General features: G+C 44.6%; 1 protein-coding gene across 1 annotated transcript in view; it reads left to right on the top strand.

Annotated features, from left to right (window-relative positions):
- The first annotated feature begins 619 nt into the window (after positions 1-619).
- The window catches only part of SMAD3 (SMAD family member 3), a 64,989-nt gene continuing 47,322 nt past the window's right edge, over positions 620-18,286 (top strand). The window contains exon 1 of the mRNA XM_042824198.1: positions 620-861. Within this exon, the coding sequence (XP_042680132.1) occupies positions 656-861 (206 nt within the window). The 5' untranslated portion in view covers positions 620-655. The remainder of the gene's footprint in view (positions 862-18,286) is intronic.

Raw genomic sequence — 18,286 nt, 5'->3', positions numbered from 1 at the left:
AGTGGTGCTCAGCCGTGCGGAAAGCTGTGTGGAAAGACGCGTGGCAGCTGTTTGTGTTATTTTTCTTTTTTTTCCACAGAAAGCAGCCGCCGCGGGAGCCGCATCCCCGCAGCCACGGCTGAAGGTCCCCGCGCTGAGGGCCGCTCGGAGGGGCTTTGAGGCTGTGAGGCCGCGCGCTGCTCTGGGGGCGCCTTTCCGCGGCGCCGTAGCGGGGCTGAGAGAGGAGAGCCGAGGGGCCCCGGCCCCGAGCGGGGAGGGGGGAGCGGAGTTCCCGGCGGGCCGGCCGCCTCCCCGCCCTCCCCCGGCGGCGTGAGCGAGCGTGTTTGGGAGGGAAGGAGGGGGTGGAAGCCGGGCCGGGGCGGCCAGCAGGCAATTTGCATGAGAGACAGACTGGGAATGAGCTGGAGTGGGCGCCTCTCCGCGCACACAGAGCGGGGCAGGAGGGGGAGGAGGAGGGAGCTGCCGCCGCCGCCGGGGAGAGGCGGCGAAGTCCGGGCAAAGTTTGGTGCCGCGGGCCCGAGGCGCTGAGGCGGCGGAGAGCGGCGCGGGGCCGGGCGAGGCCGCCGGGGCCGGGCTTTGTGCTGCCCGCGGGGCCTGCGCGGAGCGGAGCGGAGCGGGGGGCGGCGGGCGGCGGGGCGCTGCCGGCAGAGCCAGCATGTCCTCCATCCTGCCATTCACCCCTCCCATCGTCAAGCGGCTCCTGGGCTGGAAGAAAGGGGAGCAGAACGGGCAGGAGGAGAAATGGTGCGAGAAGGCGGTGAAGAGCCTGGTGAAGAAGCTGAAGAAGACGGGGCAGCTGGACGAGCTGGAGAAGGCGATCACCACGCAGAACATCAACACCAAGTGCATCACCATCCCCAGGTAGCGGCGGGGACGGCGGGCCGGGGCGACCCGCGGGCGGCGCTGCGCTGCGCCCCTCCGCGCGGTTATAGGGAGGAGAAAGGGGCGGCGGGGTGGGAGCGTTGTGTGATAACGGGAGGGGGGAAAGTGCGAGGGGACGAGGGCAGGAAAGAGGTCTGCAACTGAGATTGAAAAAAAAAAAAAAAAGAACAGCAACAAAAAAAGTTGGGAGCGCTGTGGATAACAGCTCTGCGTACTGTAGGTACCCGTGGTCAGAAGTTTCAGCGTGTTCTTCGGCGTTGTTAGGGGAAGATCTGTTTATTTTTGATAAACTATCAGGAAAATGGTTTGTTTGGGTTGCTTGCTTGTTTCCATGTTAGCTTAGATGGACGTTGCTCAGAGAGGTGATTGAGAGCCCTGCTGTGTGTATGTTTTCCAATGGCTTTTTAGATTGGGAATGCAAATGGCATCGCTGAAGGGGATTGTTTGGAGTGCCGAAGGGTGAATATAACCAGTGTATACACATACTAAATTTTGCGTTAACGTAGATTTTATTTTTAGCCTTCATTCTGAGCTCTGCGAGACCATTATAAATCACGTAGGATGTGTGTGTAAGTATCCCATCAAAGAAAAATCCTGCACGTAACTTTCAGCTCGCTGGCCGCAGGCGGTGCTTTATTGCTGAGGGTTTGTTGATTTCAGTGAGCAGGGCCAGATGACTGCTGGGGCTGTTCTTGGTCGTTGTTTGAGGGGTATTTTTTGGTTGCTGTTTGAAACACAGGCCAAAGTTCATTGCAAATATTTGAATGCTGCATAATTGTGTGCTTCTGCGTGAGAAGATAGCTGTGTGTGTGTGTATTCATGCCTCTCTCGCGCAAACAAATGTATGCTTTCTTGGTTGTCAGAATGATTTAATATGCAGTAGCTAATACAAAGCAGCATCTGTTGCATGAAAAAGTAAAGCAAGTGGCTTAGAAATGTGGGCATTTGGAACTCTGAAATTTTTCTTCCAGCAACTGTAGGGTGGTTTTTCTTCTGTTGTCGTTTTGTTTTTTGTTTTTTCAACAACAACAACAACAAAAAAAAGTCTTCTGATATTTTAGTGCTGAATGAGCATGGCTGAGATTTTACACTGAATAGATCTGGACCCTTACCTTTCTTAGTTAGCGTTATTCTGGCTTCCTCTTCTAGCTGAAGAGTAGAGCTGCCCCTGATAAAAAATGTAGTAAAACCTCTATTTCAAAATTCTTGGTAAGCACTGTGCATCCCTCACAGATAATGCCCTATCTAAACCACTTCCCTTAAATACCTCTTCGGAAGAAGAAAATGACTTGAGCAGCCCTGCTGATGTGACTGTGGTATTGTGCCTCGTTGCTGATGAGCAGAGCATGAAGTCTGCAGATGATTCTTCTACTAGCAACAAGGTGTAGCATAAAGGAGGGAGAGTTTGGTATTTTGTGATTGAAAGGAGGCAAAGCGATGGGTGGAGTGGGATGCTTTAGTTGAGAAAAATAATTGTGAAGCTGTAAAATAAGTAACAATGCAAGCAGATGTCACAAGTCGTAAATATTATCACCTCCAGAGATTGTCCTGGAAGGGCCTGCTGTGCAGAAGCGATTGCTTCTCATGGACTGTGCTCAGCTAAAAGAAATGTGAACAGAAATTGTATCATTTCATACTCACTTGTAAGACAGAACCCAAATCCTGTATGTCTTAAACCTTGGTGCTGGGGGAGTATCAGCACATTCTGACACGAGCTCCTTTGGTCTTGGTTTTAGATTTTTAACATAACACTTCCTGTGTACATTTGTTGTTGTTTAATACCGGCATTACAGAGATGCAAGTGGTGGTTGTTAAGTTGCTTTGTTCTGGGCCCTCGGAAGCAGCGCAGTGAGAGGCTGATACTTTAGGTACCAGAGACTGGGGAGTGTCACCAGGCAGTTTGTCTGGGAGGGATGGCAAAGCTGGAGCAAGGCCTGTGACTTTGGGCCGTGTCCTCTCCTCAGGACTGTGCTGTTTGTCCTGATGTATCTGCAGATCTGGTCACCCTGTCACTCCAAATTAGCATTTGTAGGACAATTCTAGTATGGCTTTAGTATTTTCTTTTAAAATAATACTACATATCTTGTTTTACTGTTTAGGTAAACAAGTATGTTGAGGGGAGGCGAAAAGGGGAAAAACATCATTAAGGATTAGATCATGTTGTGCATGGTCTGTAATGCATCAGTAGGCTGAATTGCAGTGGAGCCATGCCAGCGATGACTCTGGCCCAGCAGGAGTAGGGTAAGTCCAAAATTAGCTGTTGTATCCATGAGACAGAGCAAGTTTCAGATGTAAAAGTGCTCAAGCTTTGCAGGAACATTGCTTGTGGGACTAAGGGCTATGCAGCAGATGAGCTAGCACTTCAAATTCCTGTAGTGACAAGGTGGGACTGAATGCACGTATTAAAAAAGAACAAGAAAAAGGAATACATCAATTTTTGTTGCAGGGCTGTGCAATTAGGAGGCCACATTTGTTCCTGCTGTCATTTTTATCAACTTGGAACTGGAAATAGGCATGTTTCTCAATATGCAATCTCCTGATAGTTTATATGATGGATAGTTTATAGATGAATTGATAGGCACACCTCCCACCCCAGGTTCCTGTTGGAAGGACATGTGGCATACAGCAAAAGGCTGGAGAGACCCTCACGGATCTCGGCAGAGGTGCTGGCAGGATTCTTTCCCTTTTGTTTTTTTTTTTTTCCTGCTGCAGCAGGAAGCAATTTCCACCTGAAAAGCCTCAGACCACGGGCTTGCTTCACATTGCCAGTGCCAGAAGGGTTTGTTAGAGGGCTGTGTGTTGGAGTACTGCTGCTCCACAGCCCATCCTGATCTGAATGTGTGTGTTTGGTGGCCCTGCTAGGCAGGGGGGTTGGAACTACATGATCCTTGAGGTCCCTTCCAACCCGGGTGATTCTGTGATTCTGTGATCCTGCTCCACAAGGGAGCTGTCTGTAAACCTGTGTGTGCTGAGCTTTGGTGCTGCGAGCTGACCTAGTGAGGTGTAGCAAGCTGTGTCTGCATGGCAGCAAAATAACTCTTCGTAGTACTGCATGCTGTGATAAAAACACACGCTCTTTTGACCATTAAAATACACCCTTTGTAGTAGTTGGGTTGATCTTGAAAGCTCAGCTCTCAGGATGGGGATTTTTACTGCTTTCTGGACAAGGCTGAGGATGGAGTTCTGTTAGCACATACCCCAGCACAGCCAGGTGTTCGAGTTTACGGCCTCTCTGCTTTGCTCTGTGAGCAAGCTTAGATCTGTTCCAGCTGCTATCAGATGTTTTGAAGTTTTGATAGCTCTCTCTGCTTCTGAGACCAGATGTGGTGAACTGGGAATTTGCTGGCAGCAAACCCGACAGCTGGCACTACCTGCAGAACGTGAGTGCATCCCTGTGGACTTCATGCCTGGGTGAAGAGCTGTGAGTTTGTGGTACTATTTCTGACCTGAAGAGAGGCCGTGCTGTGCTCTTGGCAAACCATGCACGTTTTTCTCAGAAATAGTGCATTAGCCTGAACTGTGAGTGTTTAGCAACCTGAATAGGGGTCTGAACTGTGAAAGATGGGAACATGTGCTGAGCAATTACTAATTTCTGAGAGCTGTGTGATATATGTAGTCCTGCATGTGTGGCAGGAGGTAGCGAATGCTTTGTTCTAGGAGCATTAGTGGTACTGTACATTAAGACATAAACTCATGACATTCTGTGATATATTTTCATATATATATATATATTTCTGTTAAGCCTATTACTGTATTTATTTTTTTATATCACCGGTGGTTTTATAGGAGCCAGGATTCTTGTATGTAAGAAATACCTTCTTTTAAGTGGTGTTTTTTTAAATTTTGAAACTAAAATTAGCAGTTTTTGAAGAGAGGTGGGTGTTATTTCTTGTGGAACTCATCTGATAAGGATAGAGTGTACCAACTAAAATGGCAATGAGGCACTTTTGTTTATAAAGTGAAAAAAAAAAACCTGAACATAGTGTTCCTTAAATGATTTGCTTTTCAGTGGGGAAAACCAGGAAGAATAAAGAAGCGATTTTAGGAAGATCTTCAGAGAGAACGTAATTGTGTTGAATGCTGACTGCACAGTATTTACAGGAGTTGACTGTGGTCTGAGGACTGCCTTCATACCAGGAAAATAGGAAAACTGCACGTAGAGAAAGTGGCAGAGGCACTTCTCAGGGCTGTGAACTCTTCTTTCGAGGCTGGCATCTGTCTAGATTCAGCACCAAGCGAAGGACCAGTCAGTTTTGTGCGTTTGTGCACACAGTTGTATTTTCTATGGCAAATTTAAGCTGTCCCATTTTCAGTACAGCCTGTTGGTGTTCGTGGGACGTGCATACGTAGCTTTACTATTGCGCAGACTGCTTTCAGGCTGCCTGCTCTCAAGTTGAGCTTGGCCTGCAGTGGGGCATTGGTTGCAGCTCAGTCCTTTGTGCGTGCAGTGGAGCTGCCTTGATGTTTGCTGGCTCCCAGCTGCAGGTAATTTTACTGGCACACCGCTCTGCTGACCTCTATACTGAGCTAGCTTTATGGGCAGGCTGTTGTGGCCCTGCCCTAACCTTTGTGCTGTCACTGCCACGCTGCTGCCATGTGAGTTCATTTGGCTGTGGTGGTGGTGGCTGCAGGGTGGACGCAGCACCCGGTTTGTTTGTGGCTGGTCTTTGTGCTGTTGCTGTGACTTTGCAGATCAGGTCTAGTGGTGAAAAAACAGCAAGTACACGGACTCAGCTTTCAGTTCAGTGTACTTTTTACCTGCAGGCACACTTATTCTTCGGTACCCTCCTCCTCCTCCATTCACCAAACGTGCCGGGTGATGCTGAAACTCCTCTCGAGCACAGGGCAGTATTTGTGTAAGATATAGATGGGTCAGTGGGGAGAAAAAAATGTGTACTGTACCATTTGTAGAGATGTTCATGGACGTTCATCTCTCTGCCTTTTTTTCTTTTTCCTTCTCTTGTGGGACTGAAATATTTAAAGTAGCTTCTGGAAGGACTCGTAATATTCTCATTATGTTGTGTAGTAAGTGGTGAATCTTTGTGAAATAAAATGTTTAAGATGGTTGCTTAACTTTTATAGTATTAGGAAAAGACCCTGAACATCGCAGTCATTTAAACATAATGAGAAATAAATGCAAAAAATTGATGAAATCAAGAAATGCACACTGTATGGGATTATCACATCAGGGATCCAATTAAAATGAGCTCTTCTAATAAATATTAGTTTAATAATATAAACTTGTGATCACTTTATTATTGCAACAGAAGTAAAATTAACAAGATTTAATGGACTGAGCAGCCATTAATTTTCACTTGTTAATTTATTAGGAGCTTCTAACACTGTTAGATGCACAGCAATGCTATTATCCTGCATGAAGCACTTTATGAAATAAATAGGGCCAAATGGTGCTTGAATTAAATTGAAATCAGATTTTATTCTCAAATTATCCGTTTCTGTTTTTTTATTATTATTGTGATTATGATTATTTTTTTTCTAGCTTTCCTCTATGCAGTGCAATTAAATTTTCAGGGATGGGCTGCAGCACTCTCTTCCAGTAAGGCTTATGAACAGTACTAATTAACTTCTGTCCTTGCTTGCCTTGATGCGCCGTGCAAAAGGCTTCTTCCAGTCCAAAACTGATAGTGCAGATTGGCAGCAGGGATGGGGGAATAAGGACAGGGCAGAGGTTCTTGTCCAGACGCTCTGGTTCTAGTTGGCCAGCTCCACTGCACTTAGTAAATGTTTGTTAGTTATGTTTTGTTGCATGGGACCGGAGTCCAAACGTGGAGACAAGGAAGTTGTTAATAACTGAGCTCTTGTGCTTGTCGCTGAAGGGACAATAATGTGTGTTTTATACTGATTTAAAGCCATTTTGTAGCCCTTTGGGCTTGACCCTCATTTTCTCCCCCATCTCCTTGCCATCCCTGTCAGAAGGTGGGACTGAGGCAAGTGTGAGGTTGCGTTGCTGCTGCTGCTGTGGAGCAGAATGAGGAGCAGATCACTCTTCCAGTATTAAAGGTCTGATTGTTCAGAAGCGTGCATGAAGGAACTGCTTAGATACGATCGTAGTAATAATGGTGATATAAAGAAGTAGCCCATATCCTCAGAAGAGCTGAGCCAGGAAAGAAATAACAATATCCTGTTTTTAGAGATAGAAGTTAGAATTACAGAGGAGTTCTATGAGCTCCAGAACAAAAAATCTTCACTGACAACTAAAATGTAGCATAAACATTAACTGTTGTGGCTATGCTGATGTGGGTTAACCAGATTTGCTCATTTAGAGGCAAGGTAGGTTTCAGAATCCTACATGATTGCGTGTAGTGTGGGCAGGCTTTAGGTTATCCAGAATTTTCGAATTACAAGGGGAGAGGAAGAAATAATAAAACACATTTGTGAGCCTCATGAGAAAGCATATTTAATAATTAAAATCCAGTCAAACTTGTGTAATCTAGGAGAAGTGAATAGTGATCTCGATAACTTGTATTTGTTCCTGGAGGTACCTTCACAGCCCGCTTACTGTTCAGCACTGAGTTCGGAGAGTCGTGGGCCTGACCCCGTGACCAGGAGCATCTACATGGGTTATCCATAGGAATGTGCTGTGTCAGCTTACCAAAGGTGAGCCTGCAAGTCCTGGGGAGAAGGCTACAAGGTGCCAGGAGGGTCAGTCAGGCTGCCCAGAGCCCTCACTTCTTCCATGCTTTTTAATTCTTAGAAAGGAGAATCGCTGTTTCAAGGTATTGTTATTGGACCATCCTTAGCCCACTGTGTAATTTGCTGTTATCTAATCTGGAAACTTCAGTAAACTTTTGCTTACAGGTTGTGTCATAGAAAAGGTTGAAGATTTTCTTAGGTTTGGTAATGTTTATTAACCATAACACAGTCTCTTTAGAAAAGGAAGTCAGAACAGAAATTTCCTCCTTCGTGGTGAGGCTGCAACCAGCAATAGATGAATGATGGATGTTGATACTGATACACTGAGGAAAAACTTTGTCCTTCCTGTTCTAGTTTCTTTAATGTGAAAGGAGAAATTTGCTTAGTGTGATTCACTTCCCAGATAATGCTGTTAATATTCACAAAAATATTGGGCATCTGCATGCGATTGCATCTTTGTGTCTGTGTTGACTGTGGAACTGTTATTATTACTTTATCTACTTAGTGATTAGAGAACACTTTTTCCAGATTTTCCTTTCCCTCCATCACTGGTGATTGTGTGGGATGACAGAAGACCCAACTACAAGCATCTTAAGTTTTGTTATACGCAGAAAGACCAGATATGTTGGGTTTTGTGTTCATAGAGTCTGTGGTTTCTACACACGTGGAATTGTACAGGAATGTCCTTTTCTTACTATTTGGTGAACAAATTGTTGTTCCCCTTGAGTCAGTTGCATAGCCAATCTGTAGCACATGTGTAAAGGTATCTGAAAAACTATACTGCTGTTTGCAAAGCACTTATTATAAAAGCAGTGCTGACAAGCAGCTAGAGCCTAAGTCTTTTCCCACTCTATTTGCATTTGTGTAATCACGTGGATTTCAGTAAATTTGCTTGATTTACATGCAAGTGAAAGGAGAATCAGGCCAGCACAAGAAAGCAGCGGACTGAAAATGGAGGACAGAGGTGTTCATAGGCTGAGTATTGTAAGATTTTCCCCTTACATTGATGGTTCTTGGAGCCACTGTGTGTTCTTCTCTGCTGGGCTGGATGCCTGCCTGGGCCCGAGGCGCCGTGTGTGGTGGTGCAGTGTGTGATGGCAGCTCAAAGCTGGTGCTTTTCAGCCCTGGGCTGGAGATCCACCAGGAAGGATTTAGCTGGAAGTTTGGTGGAAATGAAACTTCTCTGCAAAGCATTTCATTTCTGAAGGAGTCGTTGCATGTGTTTCAGTAACGATTTTCCACTGGGCACTATTATGTCTTGGCAGAGAGCCACCATTTTGTGGCTGAGATGGCCCTGGATGAGAGTTGGCATTGGCACTGCCTCCTGAATAAAGAAGGATTTGGCTGTGCTCACCGTGCTTTGTCTTTCTGTTTTATTGTGTTTTTTTCTTTCTGTTGTTCTGTTTTCAGCCAGCTCACATATCCATGGTGAAGCCATTGCAATGTGCTTCTCCTGCAGCACCCTCACACCTCCACTGCTATAAGCCTTGCAGAAAAGGAAGAAGAGTAGGGGTTTCCTTGTGCATGGCCTAGATAAAGCCCAGCCACAATTCCAGGTCTTGAACTTCGAAGAGCACAAGGTCTGCTGATAACATCTGTCCTTTCTCTCTTCCCCTGTGGCCAGCTTGTTGCAAGGAAGGCCTGGGGTCACTGCTGCTGTTGACCTGGAACCTGAACGCAAGGCTCTGCTGTGGCGAGCCCAGATTGATTATATTGTGAATTTCACAGGCTTGACATGCTGCAATGTGCATACAGTTCAGCTGATCTTCCTCCATGCCTCCTTCTTGGGCCTAAATTTAACTCGCTTATTGACTACAAGCTTTACGAAGCTGAATCTATCTTATGCTTGCTTTTTTTTTTTTTTTTGGCCTGTTTAAGTGCTGCTTTCTTTTCAAAATTGCTTGGTGTTGTCACTTTTTTTTTCCCTTTTCCAAGGCTCAGCACAGTCTTTGCAGAGATGAGTTAGAGCCATGGAAAGTGGAAATAAGCTCATTTGAAACTACTGCTTTACAAAATAACTACATGTAAAATAAAAAAAAAAAGAAGTCAATAATCACTGATCATCAAAGCCAGTATGACTCTGCAACTGATGTCTATTGCCAGTAGAAGTCTGCTGGCGGTCTGCGAGCTGTTGGGAGCATTGCTGTGAATCAGATGCTGTAAATAAGTTGCATGTAGGTAGGCAGCTGATCCCTGAAGCCTTTTCCCAAATCTTGTGGTGTTTGTTTGGTAGAACACAAGGCTGACAGTTCGTATGGAGGGCTGCAGTTGCATCTTTGTGTTTTTCCAGTTGTAACTGAGTTAAGATAGGCTTTCTGTTGTGCGTAACTGCCTTAATGAGCGTACACTGTGGTTAGGGAACACTGAAAACATCACATTTTGTTCCACACTGCTGTGTACCATTAAGCAAAATACTTAACCTACTTGTACCTCACTCTTCTCTACCTAGAAAATGCAGTACTTGCCTCATGAGGATGTCAGAGGATGTAATCACAGTTGTGAAAAGCTCTTAGCGTTTTGACAGATAGACAGGGTTGCAAAACTCTGTACCTTGCTACTGTAAAAGGCTTTCTGTTGCTGTGCAGCCATCTCTTTTCACACTCAGAAAGCACTTCTAGTTTTTTTTTGGAAGCTTTCTTTGAAAATATGTAGGTGCTACGTCAGTGGGAATATTAGAATTCCGGAGATGTTTAGCGGTCAACTTTTACTGGGTTTGCATAATATTTATCTGTTCGTCACTGCGCCGTACCTCCTGTGCACATGGAATATTTTGACTGGTTGCTGCACATCATACCACAGTGGTCTGCTTCTGAGCTTAGGCTGAAAGTGTTAGCACGAGTCCAGGGGAAACACTGTACACACAGCCTCATGTTTTCATTTAAGTAATATTATATAACCAGATGTGAGCATAATGCCATCCAAACACAAAATGCTAAATGAAAGAAATGTGTTCATGCAGGGATCGTGCTGTTGTTGGTAGACCTTTAAAGCCACGACTCGCAGCAGCAGCACGTGTTGGAAAAACAGATCACTTCTGTACCTATAACTGTGCTCTTTCACTGAGCAGTTTGGCAGCCGCTGAGTGCCGGGCAATTGTGAGCACCTATTTGCTTTAAAACTCCTTTGCATCTGAAGACTTCTGGTGAGTTGTTCTGAAAGAGATGACTGAAAGCTAATAGCTGGCCATCTGGCTGGAAACAACATTATTAATTAAGCTTTCTCTTTTTCTTTTGAATCATTTACAAGTTTGAAATAAATGCTCTTTTCAAGGGTATTGAAGCAAGTTGGATTTGAATTCTTGCTGTGGGAAGCAGTGCGTTTAATGCCTCCCTTCACTAAAGTTAAGAATCAAGAAGTAATGGTTACTTAGATTTCTAAGAGCAAAACAACCTCTAGATTAGTCCTTATGTGTTTTAAACAGCTACTTTGTGTAAAAGACAGCCATCAAGCTCAAAGACTATCAGCAGCTCCCATTTAAAGATAAAAAAAAAATCTTTACTACTTATCAAGCCCTTTTAACCACCTTTTCCATCATGGTCTTTTCACAGCCTGTTGAAGGGCCTGTGCTTGCTGGAGGGTGTTGGTGACCTCTGTTTTATTACTTAGGCCACAAAGTCCTTTGCAGCAGAAAGATTTCAGTTCACTTTTGCAGATTGGGATAATGAGGACCCGAGGACTGGGCTGAGTGGCACTAAAGTGCAGGGGGGTAGAGGCAAAGCAGCAGCTTGGGTGCAGGCTGCAGTGCTCCATATGCAGGGTTGAAGTGACATTGCTCTTGAGAGAACATCTCCCCATGTTCTGGGTGGAAACGGTTTGCAGTAGTTTAATAATAGTTTAAAAGCTGTTCTTCCTGGGTAGTGTTAATAAATCGTAACACAGTCATGATGTAGCATTCAGAATTACATTCGTAAAACAATGTTGTGTATGTGTAATTTGGGGGAGCCTTTTGGGATAGCAGCACGTCTCAGCAGCTCTCACAGACACAAGTGTGATGAAGAACTGAAGAGGGATGGAAACTTACTGGTGGTTTGACCCAAATAAGACAGAGCTGTCCATTTTTGGTATGAAGCTCAGGAATTACAGCTTCTGACACGGAACCATTTTGCTAGGCAGTAAAGTGCACTGAAGGAGCAGCCCAGGCTTGTGCCATTCATTACAAGCACTTTCGCCTTCTGCCCAGCGTTCCCCCCCATTAGTTCTCCATTCCTTGCTGGCAGAACTATGCTGTAAAATATTGCTATAGCAGACACAAATGAACACATACAAGCAAGCATAGGACGTGGAAATTATGGCTTGAAATTGAGTTTTGTAAGTCACTGCTTTGCATGCCAGGCTCCACTGGTTTGAAAGCCCTGTTGAGGTAGCTGCTTCTAAACAGAAGTAAAAATAGACATTTGAGTGCTCTGATCTTAGAAGAAAAAAACCCAACAGGCATTTATTGGATTATGATTGGCTGATGACTTTGAAGCTGGAGCCAGTTTTATGTTACAGAGCTTCTCACCCTGCTTATTCTCTCAGCTCCTGTTCTTTCCCCCTCTCCATTATTATTATTTTTTTCCCTCTTTTCATGCTTTCTATTTTTAGGGTGGCATTTCAGAGTTTCTGCTATAGTGGCAGGCCAGCTATTCCAGAGGAAAAAGAAAGAAGAAAGGTGGGAGGTCGAGCTAATAACTATTATTAATTTGGGTTTTGAGTGTTCATGTTCAGAGACCATATGTTTCCAGTTTATCTGATAGTGGATGAAGGATCTTCTTGCACTCAGAGCCATTGATTTACGTGCATCCCGACAGTCTTTGTGCACTTTGGCAGAAGAGAGGAAAAGTTGGAGGTTTAGGACTGCAGGGGAAGTTTTAGAACAATTTTTTGTGTCCAGCAGAGCAACTTCAGGTAGCAAATGGTGTTTAGTTGTTTAGTTAACCTTTTTGTGATGGAAGAAAAAAAGCCAACGTTGTGACTAAATTAAAAAAAACATAAATACGCTATTAAGGTCTGAACAGAAACGGAGTAACCCTTGCTTGGGGTGTATACATGTGTTTATGTAAATGAAATTGTGGGATGAGGCTTTTGCAGGCAGCTCTAATGCTGATCAGAGATCGGAGTTCCTTCAAGAGCACGAGAGCAGGGAGAAGGCATTCTGTGGGGATGGAGCAGTGAATGCTCATGGGTGCAGAATTCCTCTGACCGTTCTGCTGTGGGGCCTGTGATGCTGTGTGGCCCTGCTAAAGCTGTTGCATGATTAATTAATGGACTCTGCTAATGTATGCCTTTGTGATCTGTGCCTTTGTGCCTTGCATTTTCTTGGGGCTTGCCTTGCTTTCTTTGTTTAGAGGTTGAAGTACGTTGTAGCCTGAATACTATTTTTCTTCCTGTGCTATTCCTGAGAATTAAACCACAGGGAAGGGTGGCTGCTTGGAGGGGATAGAGGGACACGGAGGAGTGTTCTGTGCTTATGAGAGCAAGAGGTTTTACTCAATGTGACAAAGCTTAAGACAGGCCAGGCATAAGTGTTTGATAGCATTTGATGTTTGTTGTGAGCTCAGTGAGTCGTGTTTTCCTCTCTGTGATTTCTGGGCCATCACTTCTGCACGTGCAGAGCAGCTCTGAGTTTACATCACTGTGAGAATAGCTGGGGAAGAATTGCATCTGAATTTTACACGTCATGTTGTATTTCATCCTTGTTTGTGGTTTACATCACTGTGCTGACTGCAGCTACGAAGAGTAGTTTTCTAGGTTCATTTGGTTGTTGTCAGAAGCTGTCTGAAGGCTGCTCCAGTGTAAGTGCACATGCAGTGTATTGCTACAACTTAAATCACTGCAGAATTATTTTTAGATGACCAGGATTATTTCAAAATATAGGCCATAACATTTCTAACAGTGATTTGGTAACTTATTTCAGTCAGTTATAGATTGCATCTCATGTTGACTTGAATCTATCGCTAACTTGCAGGATTTTGTTTCTTTTAAAGCAAGTGAGGCTGCCACTCAAAGGTATTTCTTAGAATAGTTGGGATGAATTGATAGATGTAGTTTGCTTTATTGTCACAGGGACTGGGTTTTGTTTTCAGGGGTTGCCTCCTGGCACAGCAGGCTGAAGAGGGGTATGTAAGAGAAAGCTTTACAGTTTGCATACGTTTGTATTTGCTGCAGTAATTCCTGGGGGCTGAGGAAGAGGTGACCAATGACACTGTGTGTATTGTGCAACCATTTCTGGGGTGAAAATGTATGTGGGATCTTTTCTTTGGGGAGATTTTGGAAAAGTTTCCTGCAGGCTGAAGAATGTCTCAGTGAATGCGTGTTGCTGACTGGCGGGCACATTCAGGCCAGCTGGTCAGAGCAAGTTGCATTATGCTGGCAAAAGTTGTGATAGCAGTAACCCCCACGCTTAGACAATATATTTTTATCTTACTTTAACCCTAAATATTTTGTTACTGTGCCAGTAAGTGGCGGAGCAGATTTGGACAGAGGAGACATAGTGGGCTGTGTTTCTGTGTCTCATTAGGCTAGTTTGATGAGCCAAGTTCATTTCAACAAAAATGACAATCCCGAGTTATCTTGTTTCCACATGCTTTTTTTTTGCTGTCACGTCTCTACCTATAATGACAACAGTGACATAATTTTGCTTATGATTTCCACTTCTCCAAGCATAGTTCTGTTACCTACAAACCACTGGAGGAATTTTACTCGCTGAGGGAACCACTTGATTTTGAAGAATGCGACTGAAGATTTTGTTTTCTCAGCATCCTCTGCCAGTGACTGGTATTTTCTTGTTGCTTTCAATACCAGGGACTATTCAATACAAGTCTGTGGCTTTGCCAGCAAATAGGTATATGGTGATTCCTTGATGACCAGGCGTTCGTCCCATGCAAGGCCTTTCCAAGTTGGCCATTTGGTAACTGTCCTTGCAAGGTACCTGTGAAGTGCATAGCACTGGAGATTCAGACTCGCTTGCTCCTTTGATGCCCCCTTCAAAAAAAACACCTGGTGATTCCTCATTGTGCAAGGTAAGCAACCTGTTAGAGGTCGTGTCCCCTAACGAAGAACATGTGCCATCCTTAGCCTAGCACTTTTCATGAGAGCTGCAAGTGTTTGTGTGCTGGAACAAGGTGTTCCTGTAAGAAGTGTGGGTATGGAGCTGGCTGGGTGTTGCCAGACTTGCAGGGTTTTGGTGTTCTCCGTGTGGAACGTGAGCAGCCGTCTGTCTGACCCTTGTGCAACTGCTAAATGAGCAGCACTCGCAATATTCCTCCATTCCTAACCAAGTCTAGCTGTCTGCAATTTGAGCGTTTATTAGCACACAGATAAGTTAATTATACAAAAGGCAACATTACCTTGTAATTGCCTAATCTTCCCATGTGCAATAATTGGCCGCTGGGTATGTCGGATAATGCAGATGTGTGAAGCATTATAACTTCATGGGAGCTTTCTCACTGAAACTGAGCTCGATCACCACAGTGCATTTTGTCAGAGGTGAACATATTCCAGAATGTGGACATGTCTCTGTCAGTGACAGAAATAGAGTCTGAGTGTGCTGTATGGAAATACGTCTTATGACGTTTTCTTCTTTAACTTAAAAAGAATCTCCTGTAATTTTAACCGAATTCTTAGCATCAGTTGGTGGTGTTCAGATGCATCTGTAATGTGCTTCCCACGTTTGCCTTTTTGAAGCTGTTCATGAGATTATTCCAGCTAAACCCTCTCTTTCTCTGGCATTTGGTCTCATCCTCTGCGCTGCACTAGCAGTGCTTAAAGCAATAGATCAGCACCTAATAAAAGCAGGATTATCTCTAAGCTGGAAATAAGAAGAAAGAGCCTACTGTGGAAGTTAGAGGGGTTGCTTGTTGATACCAATTCATTTCATACTGCTTGCAGAAACTTCCAGTGCAATAATGAGGGGTCTTCAGTGGACTTTCTCACTGTATTTTACAACTTGCAATCTATTTAGACTTCATCCGCTCAGACAGTTCAGATGATCTGTCCCCTGTTATGCAAATATCACAAGCTGTTCTACTTGTTCATTTATTCTGTTGGAAAGGCAGAGGGGGAGAACAGCCTTGATTTGCACCCCTAAGGGACGCTGTGCAAACCCACTCTCAGGTTTCTGTGATGGGAGCTGCGCAGTTTTTTGTCCTTTTGTCTGTTACCCTTCTCTTTCAGTCATCTCTTAGTGAGTAACAGTATGCTGTGAGACACGAACTCTGGAAGTCTTTATTACAGTGTGTGTGTGAACCATAGCCATCACCAGAACTGACTTTCTCATGGGCTGGCCCGGTGACTGCCTGCGGGGAGCGCCTTGCAGCTCTCTGCAACGTGGCTTTGGGGATTCTGGTATTGTGGCTTCCCTGTGCTCAGCAATTACTGTCCATTTTGCAATCAACACCTGTCTCTAATTTCTGCTTCCAGCAAAGGACACTGCCTGCTGTATAAAACCCTTTGCTGTTTGTGTATAGAATACTCAGCTTTTTACAGTTGAGGCTAGGAGACACCGCAAAGGCAGATGAAAGTTAAGTAAAGCAGTTGTTGCAATAGGCCTAAAACAAACATCAAATTTGGTGAGGTTTTTCCTTCCTTCCCTTCGTGGTTTATTTTTGTCTTTATTTTTAATATGGGGGAAGGGTGTGAAGGGGCAGGTTTCTCTTGAAACACGAGATTGTCTTGGGGCCTGTGCATGCAGTTGTTGTTGTTTGCTTGTTTTCTTTTCCCACCATCCCCTCCTTTAGGAATTGATTTCTTCAAATCCAGCTTTCCATGATCTCAGGCCTCCAGTGAGCATCCTGCAGGCAGCCGTGTGTGTGTGTAGCAGGAAGCCCTTCTGGCCTGTGAGCACTGGGACGAATAGCAGCAGACCCACCAAATTCTCACGTGCATAAGGCAGACATGTTCCAAGGAGTCTTGCCTGGCCGAGCCTCATAAGGTCATTGGAACAGTTCACTGTTCCCTTCCTAAAATCTGCGGCTGCTTGCACATGGCAGTGGTATTGCTTGAGGTGTTGTCAGATGTGTGTGTTTCTAAGGGAGCTGCTTTGCCTGCAGTAATATTTCTTTAATTTGACTTTTGACCTTTCATAGCAGATCTGCTTAACAGCCAGGTTGCTGCTGCTTAAGAATTAAAACGTTTTGGCGAGGATTGCCTGTGATTTTTAGCTTGCAGTGGCTGCAGCAGTCTGCCTACTAAATATGTGTTCAGTGGTATTTGAGTTTTTAAAGAAAAAGGTGCATCTCGTGCTGAGTTTAGGTGCTTGTTTCTAGAAACGTGACTTCCCCTGGCAAGTGAGTATGAAGCAACAGAGAGCATTCTGGGACCCAGTGAGCATGCAGCTCCATGCCCTCTGATTGAGATTGCTTTTTAAAAGGCATAATCTTATTTCTGGCCATCCCTGCCCGAGGCTGCTGCTTGCTTGTGCAGGGCTCTGTGTTGCTCAGAGCTGCGCTGTGTCTTCGCAGCAGCAAGATCACCCGATGCGATATCCTGGAAGTCGTGCGCTTCTAAGTCGCGTTTGTGGGCACTGAGGTGACCTCTGCATTGAAATTGGTAACTTGTGTGTCTGCGTCTTCTAGAAGGGCATCCTGTCTTCATTTAAAGAGATTCCACTATTTATTTTCTTACCTGTTTTATTGAGTTTCCTTCTGAAGTAATAAGAGCTGTTGAAAGAAGATCGTCTGTGTTCTTTTCAATTTGTGTTAGTTTTTAATCAGAATTCTAGTGCAGTTTTACAGTATCAGGAGGGCTCTGGGAAAGGCAGAGACAATGCTTCAAGTATTTCTTTTATGGGTAAGCCCAGGGCAAAACAGTGTCTTGTTGTTCCAAGCTATGCTTAGCATTTCTGCCCTGAGGAGAAAAATATGATTACGCAGCACATAAGGCTTGCCTGGACAAGTTGTAATGAATGTTGAATAACTGTTTGGTAGCAGCGTGTGTGCTTTTAACTTAATAAATATACATTGTGGTAGTGTTACAGAGGTCCTCAAGATTATAATTATTTGAAATATGCTTTACGAGTGCTTAGCAAAGCAAACTAGTTTGAGGGCTCAGTCAGGAGCACACGCTCAGAGGAGATGCAAGGCATTTTCTTTCACCCCATGTGATTTGAAGCAGAAGACATCTGCCTCTCTTCTGGCACGAGACTGCGCTGCAGGGCTGTGCAGTGCCTCTGTAGGGCTCTTTGCAACGGGACTGGGAGATGTTTAAATACTTGTCTGGGCTGGGGCTGCAATGGCAGATGGTTTCAGGTAACTTAGGCAGCCCGAAGCTGCTGAAGGCCAATGGAGCATTGAGTTGCCAGAGATGTGTTGAGCTGAGACTGGGGCTCCCTGTGCCTGGAAAACTGAAATTCCTGGGAACAGTCAGAAAGATGTTATTGCAAATATGGGAGACCTGCTGAGGCTGCAGGGCTGTTCAGCTGTGGACAAAAGCATGAGTAACTTGAGCTGTCTGAGGTCCAGAAGAAGCTTGCTGTGCCTATTACTTCTTTACCTTCCGTAAACCTAGAGGGTTCCTTTCCAATGGCATCCATTTGCTAATGGGAAAGGGGCTTTTACTGTTAGAAGTGAGAAAGCAAGAAAGATGTTTTTCATTTTGTGGAGTTTTTTCTTTGCGCCGGTCTTGGTTTTAAGCCAGTTCAGAGTGAACTTTGACACTACGGGGAACTGAAGTAGATAGGATTATTAGAAATTGCAGTTGAAGTTGTCAAAAAGTGATTAATACTAGAATCTTGTACTTATTACTGTGTGGGCAGCCTCCAAAGTAGAGCTGC

This window comes from Centrocercus urophasianus, unplaced genomic scaffold, assembly GCF_019232065.1.
Source record: "Centrocercus urophasianus isolate 14NV4802_14NV808 unplaced genomic scaffold, USGS_Curo_1.0 seq_23, whole genome shotgun sequence".
Classification (NCBI taxonomy): Eukaryota; Metazoa; Chordata; class Aves; order Galliformes; family Phasianidae; genus Centrocercus; species Centrocercus urophasianus.
This window is presented reverse-complemented; position numbering and strand designations above follow the sequence as displayed.